Below are 12,222 nucleotides of genomic sequence, written 5' to 3'. Positions count from 1 at the left end.
AAGAGACTGGGCCTTTTCAGTTTAGAAAAGAGGAGACTGAAGGGGAATATGATAGAGGTATATAAAATCATGAGTGGTGTGAAGAGGGTGAATAAAGAAAAGGTATTTACTTGATCCCATAATATAAGAACTAGAGGACACCAAATGAAATTAATGGGTAGCAGGTTTAAAGCTAATAAAAGAAAATTCTTCACACAGCACACAGTCAACCTGTGGAACTCCTTGCCAGAGGAGGCTGTGAAGGCTAGGACTATAACAGAGTTTAAAGAGAAGCAAGATAAATTCATGGAAGTGATGGGGAAATCTCGCTCCCCTTGGGTACAGAGCCCCCAGAAGGGTTCGAGGCCGGAGGTCAAATCAAATCAGTGAGGCAGGAGAGAAACCTAGAAGGAAAAACTTTATGATGCATGCATGCAGGCTGTCACTTCCAAGAGTGAAAGCAGCCCTGAGATACAGGTTTAGGGATCCTTTATACAGAATGCTTAGACAGTTCAGTTGTTGATTGTTTTCTTTAACATATCAAAGTCTCAGCAGAAGTACTCTGAGACGTTTCTGTTCACACCAGGAGTGCTAGAAGTAAGTTTTACAGTACAAAGCCACATCAGAACTTGAGTGGAGAAGTCTACAAGGCAAACTGTGACAAAGATAAGGGTTTACATGACAAATTGTGACAGACTAGGAGTATCCATGAACTTGAGATAGGAGGCATTGTAAGGGTCTTGATTAGAGTTAATTTGATTTCTCTCTGTTACAGGGAGAGAGGCCTGAAAAACTTTTAACCCTTACAGCAGTTTTCTTTTAGAGAGTTTTGATTTCCTGCACAGTCCCCTCTTTAGACACAATTGGAGTTATTTGATTTTTCTCCCACAGAAGTTAGGTCCATAAAAGGCTATTAGCCAAGGGGTAAGGAATGGTGCTCCTGGCCTCTGTTTGTCAAAAGCTGAAGAAGGATGGCAGGAGACAAATCACTTGATCATTGTCTTTGGTCCACTCCCTCTGGGGCACCTGGCACTGGCCACTGTCGGCAGACAGGTACTGGGCTAGATGGACCTTTGGTCTGACCCAGTACGGCTGTTCTTATTATGTTCTTATGCTACCTTTGCCAACAGGAGAGCTTCTGGCACCAGGATAGGTACTCCACCTCCCTGAAAGGAAGTAGTTGTATGGAGAGGTGAAGCTCTCCAGTCTACACCAGGAATTAGGTTGCTATAATTACATACATTGCTTGGGGTGTAGATTTTCCACAAGCCTGGGCAATGTAGTTATACTGACATATGTTTGTAGTGTAGAACAGGACAGACATGCACAATTCAAGTGGGTATGTAAATAGTGTCTTTACCTTACACTTTCCCTGAAAGGCAGGGAGGCTTCTATACTCATGAGCGAGTCAGTGGCTGAAGGTACATGTAATAAATACATAGATTAATAAGTGATTAATACAAGCATATCAAAGTATCAGGACGTTATGCTAATACAGGCCCATAGGCAGGAGAGTGCAAAGGCTGCCTGCGAATGCACCCATCCCAAGATCCCCCTAGTAAGCATGCTCTGGCTGGTTGTGGGAAGGAAGGAGCGGCTTGCTGCCCGAGTCTCCCTCCCCCATGTTCCGGAAAGGGTGGGACTGATTTCCATCCCTCCCCAATGAATGAGGCCAGGGGTGGGGCAAGACCTCGCTCCTGGGGAACAGGGAGAGGGGGAATCAGCCCCAGCCTTCCCACAGCTGGCCAGAGCATGGGGGAGGAGCGGAGTTCGCACCCTCGCAGTCCACATTTACAAATAAAGCCCCGCCCCACAGAAATTCCTGCGTACAGGCCTGGAATAATATATGAGTGAAACGAATGGAGTTTTGGTATCACTTTAGAATAACAGGAGAGGTGATGCTCTCATTGTATATGTTGATAAACCCATCAGAGCAAGGTGAGTACAAAGGGAGGAAAGGCTCCAGTGCAGCATCTTCTACAACTTCCCGTTAAAAACACTTCAGAAAGAAGCTTCAGGCTAGTAGGGAACTTTGGAAGAAGGAGTGGGGCAGTACCCACAACTGTCAGAAGATGCATTTTAAAAGACTTTTAGAGTATGGCTACACTAGCCACCCTAGTTCGAACTAGAGTGCCTAATGTAGTCATTCGAACTTGCAAATGAAGCCCAGGATTTCAATATCCCGGGCTTCATTTGCATGTTTCCAGGCACCGCCGTTTTTAAATGCCCGGTAGCTCAAACTGCCTGCCCGTGGCTACACGCTGCATGGGCTAGGTAGTTCGAATTAACACTCTTAATTCAAACTACCGTTACTCCTCATTGCAGGAGGATTAACAGTAGTTCGAATTAAGAGTGTTAATTCAAACTACCTAGCCATTGCCAGGTGTAGCCGTGGGCAGGTAGTTGGAGCTACCAGGCATTTAAAAATTGCGGCGCCCGGACACATGTGAATGTTTCCTTCTGGTCTAGGATAAACTGTTGTCATCTACAATAATGTATATGTCACTCTAGAATAAATGTACTTTGCTTCTGTAGACAAAAAGTTGTGCAGATGGACCCACATAGCAATAAAATGGATGAATTTCCTGACCTGAATGGGATTATAGATGACGTTAGGAAAGAAGCTGACCAGCTCTATGGAAGTCTGCACCAGAAGATACATCTACATCGCAGTTGGAATCATTTGAGCTACAAAAGTAAGACGACACACAGCTAAAGGAAATAAGAGAACATTCTTCATGACATTTCACACACTATTTTTCACCAGTTCATTTTGTGTGGCTTTCAACCCTCAGATGTTAGCTTTCCATAACATCTTAAGAGTTTAAAAAGTGCCAAAAAATGTCATATAGCAACTAGCAAATACACATCCAGACATAGGTGGCTGGTGAAGATAGAGTTGGGGGAGGCAAACCCCCAGCCCTACCCCAGCCCTGCCCCTTCTGCTGAGGCCCTGCTCCTTCCCCACCACTCAAGGGGAGGGGAGCGAGGTGGTGTGTTCTCACCCCAGACTCTCCAGCCCCAGAACACCAGGGAAGGGAGGAGGGCACAGTCCAAGCCTCTCCAGCCCAGGAGCACCAAGGGAGGGAGGAGGGCTTGCAGGGGGAGGCAAGAGGGTGCGCCACGCAGCCCCAGTCCTGGAGCACCGGGAGGGCAGACGCTGGGGTCAGCAACACTTCACCCCCAGATCTCCTGCAGCAGGCATTCTGGGGGCAGAGTGTGGGCGGGGCCATGGCTGGTGGTTTGGGAAGGCAGAGCCTTCCCTCGCCAGGATACCGATTGCCTCTGCATCCAGCTCAAAACTCCATGACCACGAGCATTCAGGACTTCATACAGAAGTACCAGAGCAGACGTGTAGAGAAGGGGGCCTCAAAAGCCCCTGGGTTTATAATGTGTTGGGAGTCGAGAGGACTTGGATTCTGTTCACTCCTCTGACATTGGCTGGCCTTAGTAAGAACTCTATAAATGCAAGTATTGTTCCATTAAGCAGATCGTATCAACAGCATAGCCTGTGCCCCAAAGGGCTAATGTGGTCAAAGTATGTATAAAGAAGGGAGTAGGGAGAGGAAAGTTAGACTACCTCTATATTTGGCAATGACTAGTGCAGTACTGTGTGCAGGCAATGAATACTGGAGGGCCTGGCACAAGGCGGTAGCAGGCATGTGCCCTCCCTGCACTCACCACTACAGAGGAGCCTCTTCTCTGCTGCCATCTCCCTGGCCAGCCCTGGGGTGTGCTACTTCCCATCATGGCAGTGATGGCAGCAGAGCAGGCTGCTGCTTCACTTTGCTTCCCCCTGTAAGCACGAAAGGGCCACACTCCTGCTGCTGGCCCCAGCCTGCCCAGGGGCTCATGGGCTAACCTGAGGATGGAAGACCATTCGTTTACAGGACAATTGGGGCAGCTGCTGCAGGGTCTCTCAAGGCATGGGGGCAGGGCGGCCATCGGAACCCATCCTATGAATGGGGTGGAGCTGCACACACCTCCCCCGGCCCACAGGACTGTCCTGGCAGTGGCCAAAGCTAGCAGCCTGAAGCTAATCTAGCCCTGCTGCACTGTCGGTGGTGGCGGCACGAGCCCCCAGGGGCATTTTAATCATCCAGCGGTGGCAGTCATGGTCAGGGGGGGGGGGTACACACAGGCCGGCAGTGGATGCCAGCAGATGAGCGGGGGAGGGACGAATGTGCAGAGATACCCCATGATGCCCTGCCAGAGGGAGATGCCTGCTTGCCCACTAGAAGGATTTGAGGACTGGCACAGGCCTTCAGATAAATTGAATTTGAACCCCCTGCTCTAGAAAATGAGGTAGAAACATTAAGCAGATATCAAGTGTGGGCAGTGGAGTACACACAGCACTAACCACCCCACTAATTGATCAAAGCAAACAGTGTCCAAGACAAGAAAGTCTTTGGATTCCGGAAGACTATGGCTGGAATGCCAAATACCATATAAAACAACAAAGAACCTAACTCTTATTTCTATAATACTGTACTGTGAGAAAGCTGTAAATCCCAGTGTATAGAATATGTGTACATTCAAATAGGCCTTGGTATTGTGATTATTTGATTAGTTAATGTGCTGTGTGCTGTATGTGAAGCAAATACCAGCACTTCTCTAAAGTCAAAGTTTCATTCTGTTTTATTTCAATAGGAATAAAATGGAGCTAAATAATATTAAAAGAATGAAACAGAGGGATAATAAAGCTGAAGGAAAGAAAACAACTAATTAAGATGCACAGCTTCTCTGAACTGATCCACTCTGCCACACACCTTTGTGCTCGATTCCTCCATTCACGCCGGTGCATTAGTGGCTCAGCACAGTGTGGTACTATTCCTACCGCCACCACCGACAGTGCAGCAGGGCTAGAGTGCCTTCAGGCTGCTAGCTCCGGCCACGGCCACGACAGTCCTGTGGGCCGGGGGAGGTGTGTGCAGCACCACCCCATTCATAGGATGGTTCCGATGGCCGCCCTGCCCCCATGCTTTGGGGGACCCTGAGATAGCTACCCCAATTGTCCTGTGAACCAGATGGTCCTCAATCCTCAGGTTAGCCCATGAGGCCCTGGGCAGGCTGGGGCCAGCAGCAGGGGTGGGGCCCTCCCGCACTTACAGGGGGAAGCAGAGTGAAGCAGCAGCCTGCTCTGCTCTGCTGCCATCACTGCCATGATGGGAAGTAGCACACCCCAGCCCCACAATGGGGCTGGCTAGAGATGGCAGCAGAGCAGAGGTAGGAGCAGAAAATTAAGAATTCCTCAAACTTCAAATTGCATTTTTCAAGTCTTGCACAGATTTTCTCAAAACAATCCATAGAACTGGAGGAACTTACTCAAAACGGGGCTAAGATGCAAAATGATAAGTAGGTCCTTGATTTATGTAATTTGGTCAGATTCTGTGTCCCTTTCACTTTTTCAACCTTTTGGAGACCAATAGTCAGGCATTCTTATAAAACACCCATACCCGAGGTCTCAGGTTTATATTGCATACTGAGTCATGGCCCTGTGCATCTATTGGCTCTGCCATCAAGTATCTGACAACTCTAGCAATAAGCACTGCCAACTCTCTCATGACCCTTCCTCTCTAGTCAGCTGTTTTCTCTTTTCCCCTATTCATCCTCAGCTTGGTGCCAGCACCATCGCAGAGTTGTGCAATGTGGCAAGGGTGAGGTTAGAAAGCCTGAATAATGAGTGGGGAATGGGACCCCACATGTCTGGCTTTGCACAAGATCCACAAAACAGGGTTTGTAATATATAGATCTTTTCCTAACTATTCATTTGGCTGGCAGACTGGAACATGTCAATATTATAGTAGTTAAATCGAGTTGCTGGAAAGATACAAACATTTTATGTTCCTTAAAATGATAATTCACAACTGATTCATACTCATTAAATTAACATTCCAGCTCTGGCTTTGCAGCTTGATTAAAAACTCATTGAATGTGTTAGGTATAATACAAATATTGTTTTCCTCTCGTATACTAAATGCTATTTCTCCTTGTATAGATGTCATCAATAACATCAGGAAGTATTACCAAATGTCATCATCTGCTGAAGAGAAAATCAGTGAAGCTATCCCCATGATAAAATACTCAGAAAACAGCAGGGAAGAAATACTTGCCATGTCAGATAATCAAACCTCAAAAGAAAACTGTACCTTGTTGCAGCTTAGGATGTTCAAGACTCCAGATATCCAAAAACTGAATGAAAAGGTAAAGTGTTATAGCTTTTATTTTTAAACTAGAAATAAATGAAATATATGCTTTTGCTGTTGCCAATCAGCATTCTTTTTTAAATGAATGTTTATAATACTTTTAAATCTGGAAAAGGAGATCTCAGGGTATGGCTGCACTGCAGTTAGACACCCATGGTTGACCCATGCCAGCTGACTCAGGCTCACAGGACTCAAACTGTGGCATTATTTTATAGCAGTGTAGATTTCCAGGATCACGCAGATACCTAGATGCTAGGACCCATGGGCTTTGTCTACACTACGGCTTTTGCCAGAAGAGGCAATACAAATGAAGCACAAATTAGCATTTTGTCACGCTTCATTTGCATAATCTATTCTGAGCCATTTTTGCGCAAGGGATTTTTGTGCAAAAACAAGCAGTGTGGCGGTGGCCGTTTTGCGCAAAATCCCCTTTTTGCGCAAGATCCTTATGCTTTCCCCAGCATAGCTACATTTATGTCAACCATCATATAGTGTGTCATTGGCTGTTTGTCAGTTGGCTCACTGCCCACTATCCCAGAGGTGGTTTCATCTCAGGGGTGGTTTATTTTGTAAAGTATTTTAAGATTCTTTAGTAGAAAAGAGCCATTATACATGCCAAATATTCTTATGTGCTACTGTATTACATTTCAGAAACATGGAAAGCTCATCATGTCTTGCTTCTTATCATTAATATGTTTTTATTGCAGATTTGTGGGCTTCCAAGAAAACTGCCATGTGTTATAACACCTTGTGGTGGTGTTTCATGTCGAAAGAGCTATAGAAACAAACAGTGTGGTGGCCAAAACTGTAATGGAACTCTTTCTTTTTCTACAAACACAGTCGAGAAGGCTGAAGAGGCTGACATCTTTTTAGATAATTTGACTAGACAACTACAAGAGTATGAAAATCAGGTACTGTATAAGTGAAACTAGTGTATTCTATGAAATAATTTGGTAGCTAAATATGATGTAGCAATTAAGACAAAGAATATGCCTAATCAAAATTATGATGTCAAGAAGGTTATTGCACAATTACTATAAAAGGGATAATGTCAAATTAGAGAGACAAAGTAGGTCAGATAATATTTTTTATGGGACCAACATTTGTGGGAGAATGAGACAAGCTTTTGAGCTACACCAAGCTCTCCATCAGAGCTGGGAAAGGCACGTAAGTGTTACAGCTAAGTACAAAGTGAAACAGATTCTTTAGTATAAGAAGTTAACACATATTGTGAAAGAGGATTCAGACTGAAGTGAGCCACTAACACCTCTGCAGGCATAGGACAAAAATGGGGATAAATGGTTTATAGATTGTTATACTAAGCCATACATTCAGTGTCTCTATTAAGAAACTGATTTTTAGTGTCTAGCAAAATTATGAATTTAAGCTCCATGATCGTCTTTTGAAGATGTTGTGAAGATTTCCTTTGAGGACAAGGACTGAGAAGTCAGATATAAAGTGATCACTTTGTGAAAAAAGTTCACTCACAGGTGATGCAGTGTTTTTGTGTTTCATCGTTCTTCTGTGTGAATTCATTCAAGAGCGTAGTGACTGTCCATTTTTACCCATGGAGCTGTTATCAAGACGTTGAATCTACGGGATGAGGTACAGCACATGTTGTGATAGGCATGTGTCGGATCATGAAAAGTGTGTTGTGGGATACTGATCATTACAGCAACGGACAGATGTGTCCAGGTTTTTCATCTGTTTTATGGCAGAATCTGGTGCTGCTCTTAGTTGGAGGGCCCTGGTCTGTGTGAAACTTCCTTGTGATGATGAGCTGAGATGATGTTTGAAGGCCAGAAGAGAGGTTGGGAAAGATTTATTTCAGGATATGCTCCCAGTTGAGATGGGTTGTAATAATTTAATAATGTACCATATGGCTTCCAATGTGGAGTGGCAGGTGACAACTAGGTGTGCATAGTCAAAAGTTTTTTTTTTCTTTTTTCTGTATTGAAGCAAGTTCTTTTGAGGTATTTGGGTGGCCCATGCCCTGAAGTGATCTACTTCTTTTGTGAAGTATCCTTGTTTGGTGAAGGAATTTTTAAATGTGCTAAGATCTGTGTCCTAGACTTTGTCTTTGGAGTATATTCGGTGGTATCTGAGTGCCCAGCTGTAGATAACAGATTTCTTGATGTGTTTGGGGCGATTACTACATCTGCAAAGGTAAGCAGGATGATCCACAAGGTTTTTGTATAAAGTTGTCTGTTGAGTTACATTGGTGAAGCTGAACATGGAGTCCAAGAAGTTGATGCTGGTGTAGGGGTGTTCTAGAGAGTATTTCATAGGTGGTAGTTGTTACAATTGTGGTGGAAATCTATATGAGAATTTAGGTCACTTGTCCAAAGGATGAAAGTATAATTGACTAGAAGATTTACCCAGCATTGCTCAGGTCCTTAACTCAAATAATTTTTGTTTTTCTTCATTTAAATCATTGCTCTGAGGTGGGGCTTTCCACACTTACAGGGGCATTGGGCACAGCCAGGGGAGGGGCTGGGGGGCAAACAGACACACAGACAAACGGATGCACAAATACACAAACTGTCTGAAATATATAGTAGATAGCTGTTTCTTTCTCCACCCCTGCCCACTGCTGATCTAATGGGGTTTTAGCTGTCCTGGTGCCCATCTCTTGCCCCTTGCTTGCCTCCTGCTGTCTTTTTACAGTATAACTGTTCCTCTTACCAGACCCCTCCCTTTCCATTTTCTGAGAAACAGTCAAATTCCAGGCATATCCCATTATCCTGGCACAACTAAACCCTGACCTTGCTTTAAGTTATGATAAAAGGAAGGTGCATACCGAATTTGGTGGTCCTAGCTCTTACCATTTAGAAGGAATTCTTGAACAAATGAACTCTCGGACGGACAGATGGACAGACACACATTTCTAAAATATACAGTAAGCTGTACCTCAAGTATATCATAGGGCTCATGGTGTTTTCAGAAATTCTTCCTCAAGGTCACCCATTTAAAGATTGGCATATTGAGGTGCCATCCTAATGCCCATGGCTGTTCCCATGGTTTGGACACAGTATTTGTTGTTGAACATGAAAATGTTATGGATAAGGATTAAATGGATGGGTTAAGAGATGTGTTTGGGGTGGATTGCAGAGTGTTGTCCATTGTTTGTAGACATTTGACAGAGGCGGAAATGCATGCTATCACTATAAGGGTATGTCTACACTACAAAGTTAATTCAAACTAACAGCCGTTAGTTTGAATTAACTTTCATAGTGTCTATACATGCAAACTGCTAGTTCGAACTTAATTCAAACTAGCGGAGCGCTTAATTCAAACTAGGTAAACCTCATTCTATGAGGACTAACGCCTAGTTCGAATTAAGTAGTTCGAATTAAGGGCTGTGTAGCCACTTAATTCAAACTAGTGGGAGGCTAGCCCTACCCAGCTTGCCCTGGTGGCCACTCTGGGCACAACCAGGGAAACTCGTCTGCCCCTCTCCTGGCCCCGGAACCCTTAAAGGGCCACGGTCTGGCTACAGTGCTTGTGCCAGTTGCAAGCCTGCCAGCACCCAGCCAGTAGACCCTGCACCTGGCACGACATGAGCCAGCCACCCGCTGCCACCCAGCCCTCCACCTCTTCCCAGGATCAGGCTGCCCGGGGCCACAAGAGGCGGGTGCCCGCCTGGTCTAGTGCGGAGATCGTGGACCTCATTGAGGTTTGGGGGGAGTCCTCCAATGTCCACAATCTCTGCACTAGCCACAGGAACGCGGCCGTCTATAGCCACATGGCTGACAGCCTGGCCACCAGAGGCCACATGCGGACCCGGGAGCATATCCGCTGCAAGATCAAGGACCTGCGGCAGGCCTACTCCAGGGCCTCCCAGACAGGGGCCGACTCGGAGGCATGCCCTCACTTCGAGGCCCTGGACCACATTCTGGAGGCTCACGCAGTGCATGACCCCCCGGGTGTTGATCAACCCTGGGGCAGAGGGACCCGTCTTGGACACGGAGGAGGAGGAGGACATCAAGAGCCAGGAGCCTGCAGGGAGTCTGCCCAGTATCCAGGACCCCCGAGTCACCCCACAGAGCACATCAGCTGTGTCGTCCGAGGCCGGGGAGGGCTCCACATGTGAGTGCCATCATGCTCCCCTTATGTGTATGAAGGGCGTGGGGGGAGAGGGAGCCCAGGGACCATGCGCCTGGGCTTTGCTCACCATGGAGCAGCAGCTGAGTGTCAGGCAGGGGCCCTGGCCCGTTTCCCACACGCCAACCTCGCTTTGCAGAGGGGGGCCGGGTTTCACTCACTGTGTCCCCAGGGAGAACTGACCACTGCTCTTGTTTCACCACAGCCGCAGCACCTGGGACTGCAGAGAGCACCACTCCGCCTGCAACAGCCACCCACACCCGGGCCAGCAGGCACACCAGGAACCTGGAGGACTAGCAGCAGTGGCACCTGCGGCTACTGGAGCACCAGATCCGCATCCAGGAGCACTGGGTCTGGGAGGATCTGCGGCTGGGGCAGCGGAGCTTGGAAGTGCTGGAGGAGCAGAGCCATGCCCTCAGAGGTCACCTCCAGACCCTGGTGGACAGGTTCCTGCCTCCTCCTGCTCCAGCACCTGCGGCCGCCCCAGCTCTCGCTCCTTCTCTCACCTCCCGCTTCCTCTGCACCTCCCATCCCTCCTGCCCCACCCTCCACATCCACTCCCCGCACCTGCAGTGGTGCAAGATGGGAGAGCCAGCAGGACCCCCAATCCTGAGCTTTCCCTTCCCTTCCTACCCTTCCACCCCCTTCCAGCTCCCAGGTTTCCCCCTCCTCTCTCCCACCCTCACTCCACCCTCTCCCCACCCCAGTTATGTAAAATAAAAAGAGATTTTTGTTGGCAAAACAGGCGCCTTTATTTGACATTAGGAAGGAGGGTTAGGGAGGGGAAAGGGTAAGGAGGTGAAGGTGGAAAAAGGCCCCAGTGGGGCATTCAGGGAGAGTTCAGTCCTTCTCCTCCACCTGGAAGCTCTCCAGCAGAGCTTCACGGATCAGGAAGGCCCCCCGCTGGGCCTCCCGGACGGCGGCTGTGCAGGACTGCATGTACTGGCCAGCCATGCGCTCAGCCTCGACAGGAAAGCCTCCCCCTTCCATTTGCATAAATTGTGCAGCACACAACATGCTGCCACCACGGGAGGGATGTTGTGCTCTGCGAGGTTGAGGCAGGTGAGGAGGCACCTAAATCGTGCTTTCAGTTGGCCAAAGGCCCCCTCGACCACGATGCGAGCCTGGGTAAGCCTGCCATTGAAGGCCTGCTGGGAGGGGTTGAGGTGCCCCGTGTAGGGCTTCATCAGCCAGGGCTGTAGGGGGTAGGCCGCATCCCCCACCAGGCAGATGGGCATGTCCACATCCCCGACCCTGATGTGGCGGTCGGGGAAGAAGGTCCCGGCCTGCAGCCTCTGGCACACGGAGGAGTTCCGGAACACCCTGGCATCATGTGCCTTGCCGGACCAGCCCACATTAATGTCCATGAACTGGCCCCGGTGGTCACACACGGCCTGCAGGAGGACGGAGAAGTACCCCTTGCGGTTGATATATTGGGAGGCCTGGTGTTCCGGGGCACAGATGGGGATGTGCGTCCCATCAATGGCCCCCCTGCAGTTGGGGAAGCCGAGGGCGCCGAACCCCCGGATGACCACGTCCAGGTCGGCGAGGCGGACCACCCTGCAGAGCAGCACCCAGTTGATGGCCTTGACCATCTGCAGAGAGACATAGCAAACCGTGAATCACTGGGGCGCCCGGGTGGCTGGGAGTGTTTGTTCCCTGGCACTGCCCCGCGCCCCACTCCCGGAAGCAACCCCCATGGGCAGTGTGTAGTACGGCCGGGACAGACCAAGCCCTCCAGTGCAGGTCACTTTCGCCTCCTTCCCCCCGCCCCCTTTTTCCCTGGGGCGGCCCATCCCCTCCTTGCAGTCCCCCCACGCCCAAAGTGGCTGGTGGGTGCCGTTCCTGCATGAGCACTGCTCCGACGGTGGATCTCCCTATGCTGAACTGGTTCCCAATGGATCGGTAGCTGTCCGGCGTGGAGAGCTTCCAG

General features: G+C 48.5%; 1 protein-coding gene across 3 annotated transcripts in view; it reads left to right on the top strand.

The window, feature by feature from the left end:
* The window catches only part of LAMB4 (laminin subunit beta 4), a 105,269-nt gene that overhangs the window by 71,783 nt on the left and 21,264 nt on the right, over positions 1-12,222 (top strand). For all 3 annotated transcript variants that reach the window (XM_014572173.4, XM_075927273.2, XM_075927267.2), the window contains 3 exons: positions 2,515-2,675; positions 5,978-6,183; positions 6,893-7,096. In XM_014572173.4, coding sequence (XP_014427659.3) covers positions 2,515-2,675; positions 5,978-6,183; positions 6,893-7,096 — 571 coding nt within the window. The remainder of the gene's footprint in view (positions 1-2,514; positions 2,676-5,977; positions 6,184-6,892; positions 7,097-12,222) is intronic.

This window comes from Pelodiscus sinensis, chromosome 1 (genome assembly GCF_052426305.1).
Source record: "Pelodiscus sinensis isolate ZL-2025 chromosome 1, ASM5242630v1, whole genome shotgun sequence".
In the NCBI taxonomy this organism is placed as follows: Eukaryota; Metazoa; Chordata; order Testudines; family Trionychidae; genus Pelodiscus; species Pelodiscus sinensis.
This window is presented reverse-complemented; position numbering and strand designations above follow the sequence as displayed.